The following is a 22299-nucleotide window of genomic DNA, read 5'->3' on the forward strand; positions in this document are numbered from 1 at the left end:
AAATAACTTAAAAACTAATTGAATAAAAATCAAAAGAGGTGTTAGACAGGGTGTGTCTTGTCGCCATCACTGTTTAATGCATACTCAGAGGAAATATTTAAAAAAGCATTAGAAGATGAAGTAGCAGGCATAAAAATAAATGGCCTACCCATACGTGAAATTAGATCTGCTGATGATACAATACTAATAGCAGAAAATATTACAGATCTACAACGAATTTTAGATAAGGTTGTTGCAGCTAGTGAAGAATTTGGTCTGTCACTATACATAAAGAAAACAAAAGTCATGGTTATATCAAAGAAAAATATTAGATACATCAATCTACACGTAAATAACAAGACGATAGAACGAGTTCAGAATTATAACTTAGATTATAAAAAGGTTAGAAGTGCATTGAATGATATGAAACAAATATTATGTTGTAGAGACCTCAGCCTAAATCTTATAAAACGAGTATTATGTATTTTCTGTTATGTATTATGTATTTTCTGTTATGTATTTTCTGTTCTTTTGTATGGTGTGGAGACATGGAATTAAATAAATAATGTCTCAATAAAATGGAAGCATTTGAAATGTGGACATATCGAAGAATGCTGAGAATCTCCTGGACAGACAGAATAACCAACGAAGAAGTACTAAGAAGAATAGAGAACAGCAGGGAGATACATCAAAATAAGAAAACTACAATATCTGATTCATATAACACGTGGTGACAGATATGAATTCCTAAAACTAATAATGCAGGGAAAGATTCAAAGAAAGCGCAGCATAGGTAGAAGAAGAATATCCTGGCTGAGAAACCTCAGAGAATGGATTGGATGCAGCTCAACTGAACTCTTTCGGGCTGTAGTGTCAAAAGTTAGAATAGCAGTGATGATTGCCAACCTTCGTCGCGGAGATGGCACGTAAAGAAGAAGACATCAATTTGCTCCTACAGCACTTGTAGAATCCTTCTAGACTCAATACTTTACGTATAATATTGCAAAAAAGCTGCTGGGAAAAACCAATTCAATTTTACAATAAACAAAAATTTGACTTTCTTATGCATTTCTAACAAAGTTATTAATAATTATTTAAAAAACCATTTGTTTTTAATTTTTTAAGCAATAAATTAACAAAAATGACTTTGATAATTCTTAAATTGAAGGTGTTTGTATGCTTTTTCAGTAAAAAAATTTAATAATGAATAAAATTCCCTGATTTAACCTATAGTCTATAGATCTAATCGAGGTCCTAAGTTGTTTATATATTGTTTATGAGTGAAAAATGACAATGTTTTGCATATTTTATATAATCAACCAATCAATGAATTAATCAATAATGCCTTTTTATTTCTCATTAAAAAAAATACAATTCAATATTCTCTTTTAGCGATATTTGTTCTCCTTGGCACATGCCATCAGGAGGGTTGGCAAACAAATATTATTCTCAAATATATAAAAAATTACACTAAACATATTTTATTTATCATATATTCTTCTAACTAAATTCACTAAGAATAACTACTAGATTACTAGATATATGTACCAATGAGTGTCTTGGAGACAAGGGTGTTTTTTTCACTAATTTCCCTAGTATATTAATTATATATTGAAATGGTCGTTCAGGGTAATATTTTTTATCTTCCTGTATATTTTTGATAACACTTTGTTTTAATTGCAGGTGCTGTCAAAATTTGACGTATTTTTTACAATAATTTTTTCAATTGAACTGATGCTCAAAACCACTGCATATGGGTGCATCCTTCACGACGGTGCCTTTTTACGTTCGGCCTTCAATATGTTGGACTTACTTGTGGTTTGTGTGTCGTTAGTTTCTATATACAACAGGTAAGTGATTTCTGTATTATAATAGATCTATAGACTTATATTATAGTAAAATCGCAAAAATAAGTAATTATACAAACAAGAAGTTCTGGAAAAATTGAAATTGGTCCAAAAAAACTACTTGGTGAACTAGTCAAAAGATAGCAACTGTTATAAAACAATCATTTTCAGAAAGCAAATGTCAAAAACAAAACATAGGCCAATTAAGTTAGTTTGTTACTCGACACAAGTGTATAGACGAGTTTGACAGTTGAAATGTGTAGTAAGATACCACAAAAAGACTATAACGGCTTTTAATAACGGTTTTAACAATAACTTTATAGTAACTCATTGTTTTTAATTAACCCTTTCATGATGCTATTTGCCCTTGCAATGCCACAAAGACGGCAGTTTTTTGCGTGCCTCGTGGACGGCACAAATATCGGTCAGAATAAAAAAAAATGAATACGTTATGTTTAACAACTGTTTATTAAGTAAAGACATACATATTTTTTAATGTAAGAAATATTTTATATATATATTTTTTTTATAACAACGTTAAAAAAACGTTTTTTTAATTTTTTGGTAGGAAAGTGCATTTTTTTTTTAAATTTCTTTAGTATGGTATGTCACGAACCATGGATCCACACACAAACCTACATCACATTCTTTTTACATATGTATCTCGATACCTTGCATTTTGTATGCGAACACACAACACATCTTCTGGAGGCAGTTTTTGTCCTTTCGGTTGCTGGAACAAATGAAGGGAAATGCTTTTCCCTTAATCTGGATATATCCGCAATCAATGCTACTTATCATGATGTCCGAGCGGTCGACTAAACCCATTTGTTTATTGTACTCAATAACACAATATGGTTTCCTTACTGGTTATTTAGTAGTAGGATCAATTTTGTCAAGAACAACCACTTTGAATTGTTGTTATCACCATAACATCTCTTCTGTCTTTCCATTTAAACACCAAGCAAATTTTAGAATTTCTCCAATCTACTTTACCTTTTTTCAATTTTTCGTGTACAGAAGGCATATGAAGCCTTTTAAATCTTATAGTCTCACACGAATTTGTTTTATGTTCATACAAATAATGTGACAAGATTAGACTGCAATAAAAATGGTCAGTAAAGAGTGAGTGGCCCTTGTTTAAATATAGTTTCATAAGTTAAGCCACAATACTTCCAGTGGTACTTAAGCCTTTGATAGTTTCTTCGGTAAAATATGTATTCTTTCCAACATAAACAAAAACATAAAATTCAGAACAAAAACATATATAATAGCATGTCTCGCAGTCATATATAACATAAAGTTTTATACTAAAACGGTGGCGTTTGGTTTTTATGTAGTGTTTAAAAAGGAGTGTTTCCTTAAACAATATTATATTCTCATCAAAAACGAGGTTTTCAAAAGGGATAGAATTGTGACAAATCTTTGTTATATTTGTGTCAAAACCTCCTTTATTTTATACAGCTTTAGCTTCTGCATGTTCATTGTTAGAGAAATGCAAATATTTCATAATTTATAAGTATCTGTCTCTTTACATTTTTTTGCTAAAAACTTAGGAGTACAAAAGAGGATCTTGTGACCAATTTTCCTTTACTTCAAGCGTTTTGTCTCTGCTCATAAGCATAGTCAATCCAAGAAATGTAAAGATGTTTCCATTTTTTTGTATAGCATACCGGTTAGTTTCATTAATTATATATTTGGCGGTATCTTCTGTAATCATTTTCAAAAAAATAATCTATTGCCTTTGGTACTTTCGTTAAGTTCATCATGTCGTGTACTCCGCTCTGACTATTATCAAATGTATGTAACTTGGGGACGAATTGATTTTTTTCCCACTGGATTTGTATGTCACTATAATCTTTTTCAATATTATTTTGATCGTTTGCATATAAGTTGTCACAATTCTCTAAACTTCATCAATTTCTTCTTCACTTTATTTTCTTATGAGATCGCACATACCAAGTATGTTTCACCCGTTCACCCTTGCGACCTACCATCGCGATTTACAGCGATCTCGATGCTAGAACAAAATAGTTTGCTTTACATCGCGATCGCGTACACTACTTTTCATTTGAAGACATGCATTCATTGTCGTAACTACTGTTGCTCATGTACATAACTTTATAATGTAAAAAAGATAACTTTCCCGGAACACATGTCAGTCATCTCAGAAACCGCAAAAAATACTTAAAGGAAGGTATCTTCGGTATGTTCGTAGCCTTTTTATTAACTTTAATTCTTTTGCGCGAAGGCGCGGCGTTCTCGTTGCACATTTTAATTGCTACAGAAATACGTGGCAACGTGGCGATCAGAAATTTTAAGTAATCTGTATGCTGCGTGCGCATTTTCTTCTCTAGCCGAGTTTCGCATATATCGGTCGCTGACTGATATAAAGGACACACGTTTGTATGGCAAATTAGCAACTCATGATATTATATCCACCAGTCGTCTACCTGCTAATTTCATTTTAAAATTTTGGCTGATTAATCATACATTAGTCTTTGGAGACAGGCAAACATGGCGGCACTTATATCTGTCAGTCGACCGTGTGGCAATTTTCTTTCTGTCCGATATATCGGTCAACCATCCTGAAAGAGTTAATTTCGCGCCGCGCCGAGTTTCTGCGACAACTTTATGTACACATTCGGTATCGAAACCACATATAATATCTTTGACCGTGGTGAGAAAGCAGATAAGTCATTTTGCCTAGTTTTGCAGTAGAAGCGATTTAATATTCACCGGTTACCTCTAAATCCGTTTTATAGCCCTAAATTACGTGTTACTTACTTTATTTGATTTTAATTGTTGTTTTTATAATTATCTATATAAATGTCTTATACTAATATAGACTATTCTCCAAATTTTCCACCACCCATGAAATAAAATATATGTCAAAAATGAAATTCGTGACTTATGTCATTTGATCCCAAGTGTGTCCATGTATTATTGCACTTACAGAAAATGGTTATGAAAATATTATTATTAAACAAAGAATTTTTTATTTGTTATAAAAAAGTAAGTTTGATAAAAAACTAAACCTAAAAAAAGAATGAACCACTTAAACATAATAACTATTTAATCAATATCTTCGTCGATACCTGAATAGTCCAGCAACGCTGTTTCGATCGATGAAAGATTTTCAGAGAACCCATGAAAAGTTGTAGGGATTAAGGGAAGCAAATCAAGAAGATCCTTCTTTTTTTCTTTATTTATTGGCACATCCGCCTTATATTTCAACGGGGGAACTAAATTTCCCAACCCATTTCGTCTAATAAAAGAAATTTCCTTAAATGGCTTCTCTGCATTTAAGGATTTTTTGAAAAATATTTTCTTATTATCCCATTTTATATAATTTAGTCATTGCACGTCATGCCAGCGAAAAGGTTCTCCTTGATCGTCTTTTTTCCTAGACACCAATGGCTCCTTTAACTTGTCGCATTTATGGCAAATATCCGTTTGAGGCTTTTTAAACGACAGATTCAATTTATGAAATTTAGATCTATAATATAGATACGACACAAAGTTTTGGTATGATTCCGTGTACAGGGAATACATTGCTTCTATTTGTAGGGTCAAATGTGATGGTAGAAACCTTTTATATGTTTGGACGCGTGAGTAGTGGCTTTCGTAACTCATGAAACTCAAAATATGCTTACCGAGTTCTTCTAATTTTTCTTCAGACCACTTGTTTGGTGGAATATTCTTTCATTGGACAGAATCAGTCTTTGGTTCCGCAGGTTATGCTCTTTTTATTAAAGCGATAACTTTTATGAAATTGTCTGTTTCATTGAAAGTCACTAGAAAGCATTTACGGCAAACAGAAATGGATTATTTATTCATAAAAAATATTTGTAGGTTTTGAGGCGAAATTTTTCTTTGTCTGGATCGTCTGTATAAGGCCTTTGTAATTTTTTGTCATATATGGTGAAAAGACTGGATATATAAGCTACTCTCTTGTCGTAACTGCCCAAACTCCAATATTCGGGAAAAATTTCTTTCAGCTGATTTTCAGTGATTTTTGTTTTGCACTTTGCTCGGCATAGTGGCAGAGGTTGAAATGGTCTTTCTGGAATTATTTTACCATTTTTTGTAATATATGACTTCCCGAATTACTTTTTTTTTTTCGTAATTCTCTAGCCTTTCTTGTGTCCGGTGTTTTGTTCAGCTGTTGACGTGATTTTTACGCTCTAAGTAAAATTGCTTGTAGTATTATTATTTTGTCATCAAAACAGAATTGCTTTTAGGAATGTATCTGCTATCAACTCATCATCAACAGACACTTTAAACAAAAAACTTCTGGACATGTGTTATTTGCAATATCAAACAAAACTGAACTGTTTTAGGCTAAATTATTTTCTGCATGTAATGTTTCATTAGCGCCTAGTAACATAAGTCTCCGACGGGACGACAATAGGCAGCAAGTTCCAACTGGCTCTCTTCACATAAGTCGACTTAAGTGTTTATTCACAAACACTTCAAGTCGGTATTTTCTCAGTATGGTTATTATGCACACTTTGCAATAACAGCTGTAAAAATGCATAGTAGACTAAAGTGCTTAGAGCCGATGATAGTATTACAAATCACCTACACATTTTTATCAAAAAAAAAAAATTCGGAAAATTTGACTTATGTGCTTACTCACCTCAGTCACAGATATATTTAAGAAGTTGTAATTTATAATATAATATTAGATATAAGATTTTTTTATTCAAAAATAATTGTGTTTAATATTAAAACACTGATTTGTTCAAATTTAATAAGAGTATATGAAAAATTTGTCTGTAAATAATAATTTAATAATTATTAATAATAACATTTATTTAATAAAATTATATTTTAAATAAATAAAAAATAACAATAAAAAGCTATATACAAAAAGTTTGTACGTTCCGGAGTCATGAGCTGCTCTGTTTTGATAATTTTGCTATTAAACTACGATAAATGTTATTATTTTAACGTTGTACGTCAATTTAAAAAAACGAAAATAGTAAATTTAGTACAGTATGTCCAGTAGTTCATAAAGAGCGCTCTATTTTAAAACTGAGTTGGATTTTTTGAAGAAACGTGGCTGGCACTTTGGTCAGTTCTCCTCACTCCTTAGTAAGTAATCTTTGATTTTAACACTCCTGGTTAAACAATTTTCAATCATTTTGTTTGCTAAAAGTTTTGTTGTGACTTTTAATTTTCTTATAAAAATTGGTTAATTTCATCCCTTTGGCTCCGAAAATCGTAGGACCTTTTTTTAAGTTATTTTTTGCAAACAAATTAAATTTTACAAAAAGTACTCAAATGATCTGGTACATCTTTTGCATACAATTTAAAAAGGATACGACCCTCGACTTTAAATACATTTAAACAAATTTTAATAAATAAAACAGGTATTAACAATATTCAAAAACAGCGATTTTGTTGTTCATTTTGCAATAACTTTTTTGTTTATTAACCGATTTTAGTTTAGCATACCTTATTTTGTGGATCTTTTTTCCAAAAAAGCTGTCTCGATGTCAAAAATTAAATTAGACAAGTTTTTAAGTTATGAGCAAAGTAATGAGTTTGACGCTTTGATTGTTTTTTTAAAAATAGTTCCACTTAAAAATTAATGAATCCCTAGATGAGATGAGTCCCTAATACAGGGTGTTTCAAAAAGGTATTTCATAAATTAAATCACGCATTCCGGGAACAAAAATGAATTGATTGAATCCAACTTACCTTAGTACAAAAGTGTACACAAAAAAAGTTACAGCCCTTTGAAGTTACAAAATAAAAATTGTTTTTTTGCATTATCTTCTAAACTACGTGACATTTTGTAATAAAAATGGACACGTTACTTTCTTGTTCGGCAAGCATTTTTCATAAAAAAGAAACAACAAAATCTAAGCGCACAGAAAAATTTTATGGGGGGTGTGCAGCTCTAAATCCCCCAAACTTTTGAGTACGTTCAAATCAAATGAATTTTGTAGCATCATTAGTTTAACTCATTATTTTTAAAAAAATTTTGCCTCCTATTACTTTTTTCAAAAAACAGTTTTTATTGAGTTACGGCCCTTTTCATTAACCTTTAAAAAATTACGTGCAACTAAATAAATGGCTTAAATGAATTAACAAGTACAAAAAATGTCTATAACCTCCATAAATATGATAATACAATAAATGTTTAAAATGACCCCCATTTTCTTCAATACACATTCAGTATCGTTTTAATAAGGAAAACCGAATGCGCTGAAAAATCATATTTTTCTGACGAAATTGATTTGCAGCTTCAATTATTCTAATCCTCAATTGTTGTTCGTCCTCTATTGTTACAGAATACGCTTTCTCTTTCATAAACCCCCAAAAGCAAAGGTCCATGGGGTTAAGACCTGGACTTCTGGGTGGCCAAGAAAAAGGTGCGTCACGACCCCTTCCAATCCACCGACAAGTATACTGCCAGCAAAGGACTTCCCGGACTTCATTACTGTAATGCGGTGGAGCGCCATCTTGTAAAAACCACATATTTTGTCTTATTGCAATATTCACTTCTTCCAAATACTCTTGTAAATCGTTTGCCAAGAACTGCAAATAATTATCACCATTTAAATTTTTGGGAAGAAATATTGGGCCTATTAGATTGTTATCCCCAATTACTGCCCAAACATTAACTTTGAAAGTACTTTGGTTATGAGTCGTTTTTTTGGCGTGAGGATTTTCGTCGGCCCAAATGTGCTCGTTATGATGGTTTGTTATTCCATCTCTACTGAAGGTAGCCTCATCGGTAAACAAAATATTTCTAATAAAATTAACATTTCCATAAGTGTTTTCCATTAACAACCAATCGCAAAATCCAATCCTTTTAGAATAATCTTCAACCAATTACTCTTGAACCGTTGTTAAGTGATAGGGTTTAAGTAGCTGATCCTTGAAACGCCTCCAAACCCTTACGTGAGGAACATTTAGTTGAGCAGCTATTACCCTTGTACTTGTTCCAGAGACTTTGATTCAATGATTTCTAAAATGTCTTCATCAGTTGCGTCCATTATTGGACGACCACTATTGCCAGCCACTTGCGGTTGGAATGTACCCGTTTCCCGTAAACGACGATCAATGGTCAGAAATAATCGTCTATCGGGTGTATTTCGATTGGGGTATTTTACTGCATAACGCCTTGCGGCTGCTGCACTATTTCCTTTACATTCACCTACGATATTCCCGCTAGTTTATTGAAATCATAATTTGATCTGATCCAACTTACCCAAAGTTATATGCATATCTGCCATTTCCTGAAATGTGTAGGCCATTGTAATATCAAACTTTTTAATATTAATCTTATTCACACAATAAATGATAGCTTCAAATTATTGACTATTATTGATGGAACTTTTTGTAATTATTGTATCCGTAGAAACTAATTGTAATTTTATGGCCAACTAGGAAAAAACTAGTTTTTCGAAAAAGTGTTAAGAGAAAAAAAAGTTTTAAAAATAATGTGTTAAACCAATGATGCCACAAAATTCATTTGATTTGAACGTACTTCTAGTACTACGTACGTACTACTAGTTTGGGGGATTTAGGGCTGCACACCCCCCTTAAATTTTTTCTGTGAGCTTAGATTTTGTTGTTTCTTTGGTATGAAAATGCTTTCAGAACAAGAAAGTAACGTGTCCATTTTTATTACAAAATGTCAAGTAGTTTAGGAGATAATGCAAAAAAACAATTTTTATTTTGTAACTTCAAAGGGCTGTAACTTTTTTTTGTACACTTTTGTACTAAGGTAAGTTAGATTCAATCAATTTCTGTCAAACCTGTCGATACACTTGTGACGAAAAAGGCTTATTTTTTACTAATGTAATTGGCCTTACAAGGAAACTGACAAAAATGAAGATAACTCAACGAAAATGAGCAAATAAAATGTATTACATAATCAAAGTTGAAAACTAAAACAAAACAAGTAATTAATGAGAGAAAATTGAAAAATATATTTTATAATTACATTTCTAAAGTGTAATTTTACATACGGCGGAAGGTGGGATATTTGCCTTATAAACTAATTATAGAAGTAAAATTCCACAAAAAAATAGCATCAGAGCAATAATCAATATTCACAACAGGTTCCAGCTAGCAAAACAAATTCAATGGATTGTGATATTTGTGAAATTTCTCACTTAGACGCCATACTGTTCCAGTGCACTGTCACTGTGAAACGAATATTTTCATTATTAATAAGCGAACTGTATGGAAAACAGGGACACCTTTTCGAAACAGCATGTATTGAATGTCCTTTAGAAATCTGCATTGTATGTTGAATAACAAAGAAAATTACAACAAAACATATATTTGAACAATTTATATAGATATACAGGGTGGCCGGAATAAAACGAAACAGAGCACAGCGACACATCGATTTTTAGTTAAAGATGGACACATTTTGTCGGTATTTTCGATTATTTTACTTGAACCCTCAGCCAAGGTAAGAATTGCCTCAACATTTTTTAATGACAATGGGGTCAAATAAGATATCGTTTAAAAGCACTTAAAATTCCCAATGCATTAATGTTAAAAAATTTTAATTCGATCGAATACTTTATTTTATTTATTTAAAAAGAAATACTTTTTAAACTTTTTGTATTTACCTGCTCAATTAGTTGATTAAGTACGTCAATGATTAAGATTTTGATTTCTTTCGCCGCATAAACTGAAGGGCTTGTTAATGAACCCAGTAAAGTTGCAGTATTAGAATATGTTCACCTAGATTCCATGTTAAGTACGAAGCAAGTAGCAGCTGTATCAGGAATCAATTGAAATAGCGTACAAGCCATTTTGAGGTAGAACAAATTCCGTCCATATAAAATACACTTAGTGCGTAAACGTAATGAAAAAGATTATGACCTTTCCCAGTTTTGTAAAATAATGAGTGAGCGAGCAGTAGCTAATTCACAATATCTGTTTAATATCTATTTCTGCGATGAATGCACTTTTTTCCTAAATGGAACTGTAAATCTTGTCAATTATTATTATTGGTCTGATTTAAACCCCAGGATTTTCCACGAGGTGTATAAAAAACAACCGCAGAAATTAAAATGTTTGGGATACACTTACCGAGAAATGTATCCCTTGCTTTGTCCCTGCTATACCGGCTCCTACACTCTCAAAAGCTTTTGAGCCATCAGTGTATCAGGTAGCTTCTGCTTGTATGGGTACACCTTATTTCCAATTTTTCCTACCTGTAGATAGAATAGGTTCTAGTATTCAGTCCTGTGAAACTTCTGCTTGAGAAGTGAAGAATGTCACAATTTTCCAGGCAGAAATAACGGCAACCCATCACTGCGTAAAATAAATAGAAAGAAATATAAAGAAAAGAAAGTACCGTTTAATTGCCATCTTCTGTGTCATTGTAAACGCAGTAACAAGAACAGCTTCAAGAAAGTGAGTAGCAGAAAAATCTCTGGAATAGTGGAGGAATTCGCCAGGATAAAGACAGGCAAAACAGTTCATTATTCACAAGAATTTCCGGCAGACCTAATAAACAAAGACAGGAAAAGAGTGAAAGCCGTAGTAGGTCTGTTAACACGGCACTATAAGCTGAATAGGCAATGTGATTGGCAGATGATGATCCATGCAGATTGTGTCACCTGGAGGAAAAAACAGCAGAGCACATTTTATATCAGTGCTGGCAAATGCGCAGTTCTTTCCATTAGGAGAAAAAGCCACCGGCAAAGAGCTACATTGAAGCTTCAGTGTTGAAGCTATTAGACCTTTTAAAAAGGGCAAGGCTAGAGAATGTGATCTAGGATTACAGGATCATAATGGATCTGAAAAAGTCGCAGTGTAATATGTCAAATGCTACCTCATTCAATTATCTATTTATCTATCTATAGTCTATAGCAGTGAGCACCCATTCCCCAAACCAACATCCGAAAGCATCCTCCTCTATGCTGATCCTCCGCAGGACATTCACAGGGCAACGGTAGGGAACACTCCGTGTTTGAAAAGGTTTAAGCACAACTTAAACAATCATGCTCAATGGAGAGAGACCCGATTTCAGACCAATTCATCGGGCCAATAATGGAATACAGAACCAGAATCTACCTAGCTCTCATCATCATGAGTTGGCGCTACAGCCCTTCGTGAGCCTTGGCCTGCTTCAAAACATTCTTCCATCCTTCCCTATCGAGTGTCTGTCTTCTCCAGCCCCTCACTCCAATCTCCCTCAGATCTTCCTGTACATCGTCCAGATATCTGAGTTTAGGTCGCCCCCTTCTTCTTCTTCCGACCGGCCTATTTAGCATAGTTATTTTAGTGGGATCACTCTCATCCATCCGCATAACGTGGCCCACCCACCTTAGGCGGTTTATTTTGATGGTCTTCACAATATCTGCATCACCAAAAAGTCTATAGAGTTCAAAGTTATATCGCCTTCTCCACAGACCCTGTTTGTTTACTCCGCCATATATGGTCCTCAATACTTTTCTTTCAAAGACTCGCAGTAACTCTTCATCTCGGGTCGTCATTGCCCATGTTTCCGATCCGTATGTGAGCACTGGACGTATTATTGTTTTGAGTTATATTTGTTGAGAGCACCTAGCTCTCAACAAAAGTCACAGAGTCATGGCCACAGAGATGAAAATCTTGAGAAGAATTATTGAAAAAATGTATTTAGAATACCTTCAGCATTAATCCACCAACTTGCCAATACCCCTATCGTCCCTAACCAGATTTAAATCTTAAAGAAAAGATACGTTCTACAAAATATTGAAAGCTCGAACAACAGAGCAAAGGAGATCTTAAAACAACATACCATCTTCGAGGACATTTACTCACCAGGCACCCGAAAACCAAAGTTTCCTTTCTGCCAACTAAACTTCTGAATTTAGCAGGCAATAAACTTCCTGATGAGTTTTTTTAACATCCTCGAATCAACACCCCCAATATATCGCAGGTAACAACCTGCAGTTGCCAAAAACGCTGTTATAGGAGCCGTTCCTAAATAAAAACCCTTAGAGCATATTAATAAAAGAACTTTAGTCTCTTCAGCAATAATGAGAGCTAACTACATTCCCATCCTAGTCTTAACAAAAACAATTCTCCACCTGATCACAACTAATGTTTACAAATCCCCCAATCCAGACTCCAATAAAAAAAAGGGAGCAGCCATTCCGGTGAAAGGCTAAACGAGGGCGTCATAACGATTTTCGTTCGAAATACATTAAAATCGTTTCCAAATGGATTCATTTGTTTTCAGGATGACTTATTTTCCTTATGCAGGCTGTGTCTCCTGGTAATAATATATTTTGTAGTACTACCTGTTGTTTATCTTGTACCATCGTTTTAAATTTACTAGTAATCATCGTTTCAATGTACAGTAAAGCTAAATAAATTATTTCGAATTAAAGTTCTGCTTTAAAGTGTATTTAAAAATCCTGAATAGTATAATCTAATCGATACTGATCTAATAATCCAATGTGTTGACACCTCGTAATTGTAATGGTTTATCGGACAGAGTAGTTCCATTTCCGTATATTGGCCAATAATGTCGATGTTGAAATCAGAATTCGTTAAAATAGTTAGTTACCTTTTAAAAATGTTATGAAATAACTAGACTAGGATTAAACAATTAAAACTTTATAGGTAATGATAATTTAAATATTCTAAAAGTATTTGGCGTAATCGGTTAAATTTCTCCTTCATATTGTATTCTAGTTTTATTCCACATTGCCTGTTTTCCTTCAATGCTGCCTCTTATTCTACTGGAATTTTATGCAATATAGGTCAAATTGTGCTTCTCCTTTTAATCTATGACTTTGTCATCCTAGAATCAGAATAGTCTCGGGCTATTTTAACTATTCTGTTCTCTGCCACTCTATAAATAAATATTATATTACATTATCTTTTCTATCAATATTTCTATCATATATATATATACAGTTTCTGGTGTGACTTCGCTGTTTCCACTACTTTTCTCCTCTCCAATCTTCTCTATCTTTGATTGTCCTTTCTATATTTCTAATTTCCATACTTTTTAAGTCTTCTTCCACTTGTTGTCTCCATCTCATTTTAAGTCTGCTTGAATTCTTCTGTCTATATCAGCACTTTCTTCTGTTGACTAGTACTCCCAAATATTTGAATGTTTGCATCTGTGTGCATTTATTGTCAGTTCTGTCATTTGTGTCTTCTTTTTCTTGCTTACGTTCATGTATTTTGTTTTATTTTCATTTATTTCCAGTCCTTTCAGTTATATTTCTTGAAAGGTGTTCTTTAATGCCCTTTTGTATGTTGTTACTATGGTTATATCCTCCGCATATCCTATTATTTGTACTGCATATAGTTCCTGCGTTTGACAGCTATCTTCTCTAGTAAAAGAATAAATAATACCGTTGAAAGCGCATCTCCTTGTCTTAATCCATTTTTGCTTGGGAATCTTGCATTGTCATTTCTATCATTCTTATAATTTGATTTGGGATATTACTCTCTCATAAGTCTTGGATCATTTTTCTCCTGTTTAGTTTGTCAAGCGCCTGTTTAAAACCTAGGAAAAGGATATGTGTTTCTCCGTCGTACTCGTATATTTTCTCTTTTACTTGTTTTAGCATATGTATCGCTTCTATCGTGGATCTTCCTTTTCTTAAACCGTACTAACCGTACTGGTAATCTCCTATTCGTTGTTCTGAATATATTGTTAGTCTGTCTCTAATTATACCAGTCATTACTTTATATGTTACATTCAGTAAATTAATTGCTCGGTAGTTTGTGCATATTCTATGGTCTCCTTGTTTTGGGATTGTCACTATAATTTCCTTCTTTCATTCTTCGGACATTATTTCTTTGCTCCATATATTCTGTATAAGTTCGTAAATCTTTCTGTATAGTGCTTCCCCACCGTGTCTCATATCAGGATTTATATATCTTTTCCCGGGATTTTCTCGACGTTTTCTTCTACTGTTTCATATAACTGCTGTTTTGTCATCACTGTTTTCTGTGAGGGCATAGACATTTCGCCTATCACCATAAAAGCCGTTCCTCCATATCCCTGTTTTTCTTCGACTGCATACCATATTGTATAATTTTCGTATTCGATTTTTCCATGCCCCCCCCCTCCCTATCTGATTTTTTGAATTTTTGCATTATCTATCTTGTATTGTGTTAACTGTGTCGCTAGTTCTTCCATTTTTCCTGTTTCCAGCAGCGTAATCACATTTCATGTTCCAATGCTTTTTGTCATTCTCTTAATTCTCTTTCTCTTTTTTGTATTTTTCTTTTTATTCTGAATATACCTTTTCATCCATCCATTCTTCTTTTTCTAGTTTTTTTGAGCATTTTCAATTTCTGTGAGTTTATTTTCTTTTGCATTTCATTTCAGCATCTTGTCATCTATTTTTAATTTCTGATATCTAATTTTTACTCTTGCTCCTGTTCTTCTTTCTTGTTTTACTTCTCTTTTTTGTCTCATGTGGACAAGAATTGCAAATTTCAATAAGCTCTCTACAGCGTATACTCACTAAATATCTGCATCTCTGCATCTCAGAACTGAAGCCTAATGAACATGAAAAGCGAAAAAACAGCTGTACTTTTATATGTGTTATTTACAGCTGACTTACCAATTAGCAGATTAACCAAAGCTGCCAAATTATAAGCCCACAAAGAGGATCACAAACCTTACAAATGAATCTGAACAAAATTCAAAAATGGCTTAAATAATGGAAAATCAAAGCAAATGAAGCAAAATCGTGCCATGTGACATTCACAATACCACCATCCATCCCATCCATCCAATGGCGCTACAGCCCAAATCGGGCCTTGGCCTCCTTCAACAGGCTTCTCCAACCATCTCTATTTACCGCTGTTCTTTTCCATGAACGCGTTCCCAGGCAGTTCCTGGCATCCTCATCGACTTCATCTTCCCATCTCTTTTTAGGTCTTCCAACAGGTCTTTTTCCCTGCATTCTTGCATTTAATAATTTTCTGGGGATTCTATTCTCATGCATGCGGACCACGTGCCCTGCCCATCGTAATCTCTGCAGTTTAGTATGTTGTGCTAGAGTTGGTTCGCTATATTGCTCGTATATTTCTCTATTGTACCTAATTCGCCAGTTGTTGTTTTCACTTATTGGGCCCAGGATCCTACGTAATATTTTTCTTTCAAACACATCTAATGCATTGGCAGATTTCTGTGTCACCACCCATGTTTCGCAACCATAACTTACTATGGGCCTGATTATTGTTTTATAGAGCCGGAGTTTTGTTTTCCGGTGTACGTCTCGCGATTTGAATATGTGGCCCATCGCGAAATAGGCTTTATTTGCCAGCACAAGCCTTCTATTTATTTCCGGTTCTTCTTCATTGCTTGCGACCAGATCCATTCCTAGGTATGTGAATCTATTTACATGTTCTATATCGTCAATAAAGTGTTGTTGCACCGGTCTATTTGATCTGGTTTGTATGAGTAGTTTTGATTTATTTGTATTTATTGCTAGCCCTACTGCTTCTGCACTCTGTTTCAACTCAACGTAGGTTTCTTCCGCTGCATTCATTGTTCTGCTCATTATGTTTATGTCATCTGCGTATGCTGCTAATTGGGTAGACTTGTTTGTAAGTATGTTATTTCCGCTCACCGTCAACCGTCTAATTACATATTCCAGAACAAGATTAAAGAGCGTTGGAGCTAGTCCGTCGCCTTGTTTCAGTCCTTGCGTTATCGTAAACGCATCAGTGATCTGTCCCTGAATACATACCTGTGCTTCTGTTTCTGTCATTGTCATTTGCACTAGTCGTATTAATTTTGATGGTATGCCAAATTCTTTCAGTATATTAGGTAGAATTGTTCTATCTATTGAATCATAGGCTTGTTTAAAATCTACAAAGAGATTGTAAACGTCCATGTCATATTCCCATGCTTTGGCTAGTATTTGTTTAACTGTAAATAGTTGGTCAATGGTAGATCTATTTTGCCTAAACCCTGCTTGATATTCCCCGATGATTTTTTCCGTGAGAGATTGTAGTCTTCGATTAATGATGTTTGTGAGTATTTTGTATCCCGAACAAAGTAAAGAGATGCTTCTATATTTCTGACACAACAGTTTGTCTCCTTTTTTATGAATAGGGCAGATTATACTTTTCTTCCATTGTTGGGGAATTTCTTCTTCTATCCATATCTCTCGTATTAGCTGGTACATCTGTTGTGTCAAATTCCTTCCTCCTTGCTTGAGTAGTTCTGCCGGTATTTTATCTATTCCCGGTGCTTTATGGCTTTTTTGTATGTGGATTGCCGTTTGGGCCTCCTCTAGCGTTGGGGGTCTAGTTAATTCATTTTCTTCTCCATCTTTCCCCAGTTCTTGTTGTTGTACCTCCTGTCGTGCCTGCTGCTGCCACTGTTGTTGTAATGGTAGTTGTGTCCCTTTGTTTAGTAATTCCTTAAAATATGTCATCCAGGTTCTCTTAATTTCGTCCATATCGCTAATGATTTCACCTTTCTTATTTTTGCAGAGGCTAGTCCTCGGTTTGTATCCTTGTCTTAGATGTTTGATAAATTGGTATGCGCTACGTGTTTCGTTTTCCTTAAACTCTCTCTCTATGTTTAGTATCCGTTGGTTTTCATACTTTCTCTTTTTCTGCCTGCACAGTTTATCTGCTCTTCGTCTTTTGTTCTCATGTTCTGTTTTTCTCTCTCTAGTACGTCTGAGTATGTAATTCTTATGCGCTTCATTTCTTTCCTGTATAGCTTGTTTGCATTCTTCATCGAACCATGTTTCTTTTCTCCGTTGTGTCTTTGTTCCTAAGACTTCTTTCGCTGTGTTGAGTATGATACTGCTTATTGTGTTCCATTGGTTTTCTATTGTGGAGTCTGCTCTGTTTTCTTTTGATATTTTCTGCAGATATTTAGTGAGTATACAGCGTATACTCACTAAATATCTGCATCTCTGCATCTCAGAACTGAAGCCTAATGAACATGAAAAGCGAAAAAACAGCTGTACTTTTATATGTGTTATTTACAGCTGACTTACCAACTAGCAGATTAACCAATGCTGCCAAATTATAAGCCCACAAAGAGGATCACAAACCTTGCAAATGAATCTGAACAAAATTCAAAAATGGCTTAAATAATGGAAAATCAAAGCAAATGAAGCAAAATCGTGCCATTCACAATACCACGGGAAACTTTATTTAAATGTCCTCCAGTTTATTTAAATGAAAATCCACTAACACAAGCGGATTTCACAAAATATGTAGGTGTACATTTGGATAGAAGAATAACTTTACTAAAAAGCGGAAAAAGATCTTTACTAAAAAGAAACAACTTGGACTCAACCTGCATAAACTCTACTTGATGATTGGTAGAGAATCATAACTAACAACAAAAAACAAAATATTTATCTACAAATCTATAATAAAACCCGTATGAACTTATCGGATGCAATTATGGGGCACAGCCAGTAATTCTAACTTGCAAATTCTTCAAAGATTTCAATATAAAATTCTACGAATCATAGTAAATGCTTCCTTGAACGTGTCCAATCAAGTGATAAGAAGAGTCCTAATTCAACCTCAGCAGAAAATACAAAGAGAGACTAAGTGTGCATCCCAACGCGCTCGCTCGACTTAGACGTTAGTGGTTAAGTGGGCGGACTAAAGCGGTATAAACAAACATACTTATTAACTAGATTTTAAGATAAGACTAAAATTAAAGTTAGGAAAATTTTAAAACATTAATTTAATTTATGTTCTGTCATTATTGAATGTTTAATTACATGACCATGTAATAGGTATACATTTAACTTATTGTTCCTAGGGAAGGAACAGATTGTTGAAATAAATTGAGTTGAATAAAAAAACTATTCTAAAAATAATTAATAAACAATTTAAGATTTATAGTACATTCAAAAGTTATTTTTTGTACAAATATTAATATTACAAATTGTGAGTACACTTGCGCAAAGTGCGAGTTAAGTGTATCAGCTGGGTCAATTTCAAATTATTGTAATTTAGCAAAAACTGCAGCAAAATGAGTTTATTAAAGCTCAAAATGTTCGTTTTCCATCGTAGTATACTCCTTAATAATATGATACTAAATTTTTTGACCTCATACCACCGAAAAATCCTCATAAACAAATTCGATTGATTTTTTACATCTAAATTATATACTTTAAACTTTACTTCGTCAAAAATTGATAAAATTTAATTTTTCAAACCTTATTTAAAAGCTTATAATGATATCTTTTAAATGAAGAGCTTTAAATATTTTTATATTGAGCAAGAGCAAAGTTATAAGCAATAATGTCTGACAAAGTCGATAATTTGTTATTTTTTAATAATAAATTTACAATATCTCGGCTTGTACTGAACCGATTTTATATTATTCAAAATTTTTCGGTTTTTTTTTAAGAAACAAAGCATGATTTGAAAAAGGGTATATTTCTTTTAGTTTTTTGCTGGTAAACATTTAAACAATTTAATTTTTAATATCAAATTCCTGCCCAAAAATTCGGATTATCATAAAAATCAGTTATAAAATCACATGGATCCAATGGGCTACGAAACCCCCCTTTCCCCTAGACCACTAAACTAAAAGCAATGTACCAATTTTAAAAATTTGTTTAAATAAATATGTGGGGCAGTAGTCGGTACTAATATTTATCTTTTACAGCCAAGGTGCAATGAATGTGGTAAAGATTTTAAGAGTATTAAGAGTTCTTCGTCCGTTAAGAGCAATTAACAGAGCTAAAGGATTAAAGGTATGTATGGAAGCAAATTAAACTATCGTAAAATATTATTTATTATGAGAGTAAGCTATAGAGAAGGGAGAGGGAGCACACGACACATGTGCACAACGTGCATTGGGGGTAGCGTCGGCTAAAGCTCAGCTACGGATTAAGTAAATTAAAAATGTAGTTGTTACCTACTTAAACCTATTTATCTTTAGCATGTAGTCCAGTGCGTGATAGTTGCGGTTAAGACCATCGGCAACATTGTACTGGTCACTTGCCTTCTACAGTTCATGTTCGCGGTAATAGGAGTGCAATTATTTAAGGTAGGAACCACAAACAGCAGACTGCTGTTCCGTTGTTGCGTTGTTGAAGCAAATGCACATATGGGTATGGGTTCCCTGTTACCAGCCCTTCGCCATCAGAGATTAACCCCGTTGTTGTGGTGGGTGGGGCCCAGTAACCCGCATGTTTTCGCTCAGCTGTCTTTGCGTGTTGTGTGCAGCTGTGCAGCTGTACGTCCAACGGCCAGATATAGCTCCAGTTTCCGCCCTCCAGTGTTGCTGCACTTGTAGTCATATCTAGGGCGGGCATAAGGCTGCCCTTCTCGCTCCTAATGTCAAAATAACAAGAAATTATGCCTTATAATTCCGATACTGTCTGCCCCATACCCTGATACAGTCTTCAAGACGACTTTTTTCTAGTTTCATCCAGCTTTATTAAAAATACTGTAAATATTGTTCAAGGTAGACCAAAAATTGGTAAAACATTAAAGCAAGCCAATGGTTACTATTACGTTAATACATCAAATTTTTACAGCAAATATGGCAATATCATATAAAAACCAAAATCTGTCAATTGCGATTATAAATAAAGATAGAAAAGCAAGGAAGAAGAAGCTAATGCCAAGAAAAACCAAATAGACATTTAAAATTGAAATAATAATTATTTTCTTCTTCGTAGAATGCCATATTCCTTGCAAAGATTGGACTCTATAGCAGCGGTTCAAATCTTAAATACAGCTATTATAATATAATGATCCAATGATCCAATATGCATTTCAGTTAGTATGAAAAAGCGGTCATTATACAGAATGGGTGGGCCTGGCTAAAATGCAGAAATATATTTGGACTTTTTAGAAGTATAAAAAAGTGATTAAATTGTAATTTTTATCATTGCGGCTCTTATTAAACTTGCCAAAAAAAGTTAACTCGAGGATGTTTTCTGTCATGTTGAAGATACATTGTGCATTTTTTCCAAATTTATTATTTGTTTTTTCTTGAAGGAACTTCGTATAAATATGAAAACACTAGAGAGAAGTTATCTGTAGTACTTATATTCGAGTCTATGAAGATATTTTCTTTCTGACTGCTCTATCAAATATAGTACCCGTTTAAAATTGAAAATACAGAAGAGTGAATGTATAGCGCCGAATAATATACATTATCAATCAGTAACTAAAGCAGAATTAATTGCTATACATTTCATTTTAGTAAGAAGGCTCACCTATTCTATATTAGTACCAAATAAGCTATGTCCTAATAGTACAAGATCCCACTGCAGGAGCACTACGTTCATAACGTAGTTAATCAAGCTCACATGTTTACGTATATTTAAAATTAGGAGAATACATTGATAATAGGTTGCCAGTCAAAAAGGGGCCGCAAATATTTTTAATTCAATTAATAGTTTTTAACAAATAATTTATTTTTTGCATTTATTTTCTAAATAAAATACGCTGCCCATTACGTATGTATTTTATATCAAATTAGAGCTATTTTTTCGTAATATGATGATATAAGGTTGACTGAGAAAAAATTGGGGTTGCCCACTGTTAAAAACGGTATCAAAGATAAAGTAAAATAGAGTTAGGGCGCAACGACACTGGTTTGACAAGTGATAATATGTATATTATTACATTCGCGAGGAACCGCAAAGTGGGCGACGCCTGGTGCATCCAGATTTCAAAAGCATCCACTTCGGAAAAACCTTGAAATTGTCATTAATTTGTATACATATTAGCGACCGGTTTATATTGTAATTAACAATGATTTCGACTTCAAAAAACTATTGCAGTGTTCCTCAATGTTCATCCTATTATAATTAACAAAAAAAATCCATACATAAGTTTCCGCTGGACGAGAATATGAGAAAAGTTTGGCAATTCATTTTGTCAATTGGCAAACCTATAACCAAGTACATGACTGTGCAGTTTACATTTTACTGAGAACGATTACTTTCCAAGTAAGTGTTGATTAAAATATTATTTATATTTTAATATATTTATATTTGATTTACTTTATAGTAACACCTGAAACTTAATTGAGGAGACTGAAGAAAAATACTGTTCCATCAGCTAAATTACTCCAAAGGTATCATGAAGTTATTAGTAGAAATCGTAAGGCGTAATTTACAAAATTATGTGGCCAGCTCCAAAAACTGCCTCACCCTCAACTAAAGAGATCTTTGCCGATCTTGCAACCACAAAAATAATTGAGATAATGTAAATTTTACTTTCCGTGTTTCAGACATACTGTCAGAAAACAAACATTTTATTTTATTTTTATTCGGGTATGAGAGTCAATTACCGTATGTATAAACTCGAATCACAAACAAATAAACTTTGAAAAACGTACTACAACTTTTACTTTGGCAAAACACACGTGTAAATGATTGATAATAAACAGTTTATAGCTTAGAGATCAAAAAACAAAATGATTTGTTTTCCCGAAGTGATCGTCCATCTTTGAAATCTTGAGCGCCCCCTGTCGGAATTGGCTATCGCGAATATCTATCGACGCATG

General features: G+C 33.6%; 1 protein-coding gene across 12 annotated transcripts in view; it reads left to right on the plus strand.

Annotated features, from left to right (window-relative positions):
- Ca-alpha1D (Ca[2+]-channel protein alpha[[1]] subunit D) overlaps nt 1-22299 on the plus strand; it is a 960824-nt gene that overhangs the window by 824441 nt on the left and 114084 nt on the right. For 10 of the 12 annotated variants that reach the window (XM_072546534.1, XM_072546531.1, XM_072546539.1 and 7 more), the window contains exons 18-20: nt 1663-1829; nt 19438-19525; nt 19714-19821. In XM_072546534.1, coding sequence (XP_072402635.1) covers nt 1663-1829; nt 19438-19525; nt 19714-19821 — 363 coding nt within the window. The remainder of the gene's footprint in view (nt 1-1662; nt 1830-19437; nt 19526-19713; nt 19822-22299) is intronic. The other 2 variants (XM_072546528.1, XM_072546530.1) reach the window with 1 other exon arrangement.

Source organism: Diabrotica undecimpunctata, chromosome 10, assembly GCF_040954645.1.
Source record: "Diabrotica undecimpunctata isolate CICGRU chromosome 10, icDiaUnde3, whole genome shotgun sequence".
NCBI classification, from domain to species: Eukaryota; Metazoa; Arthropoda; class Insecta; order Coleoptera; family Chrysomelidae; genus Diabrotica; species Diabrotica undecimpunctata.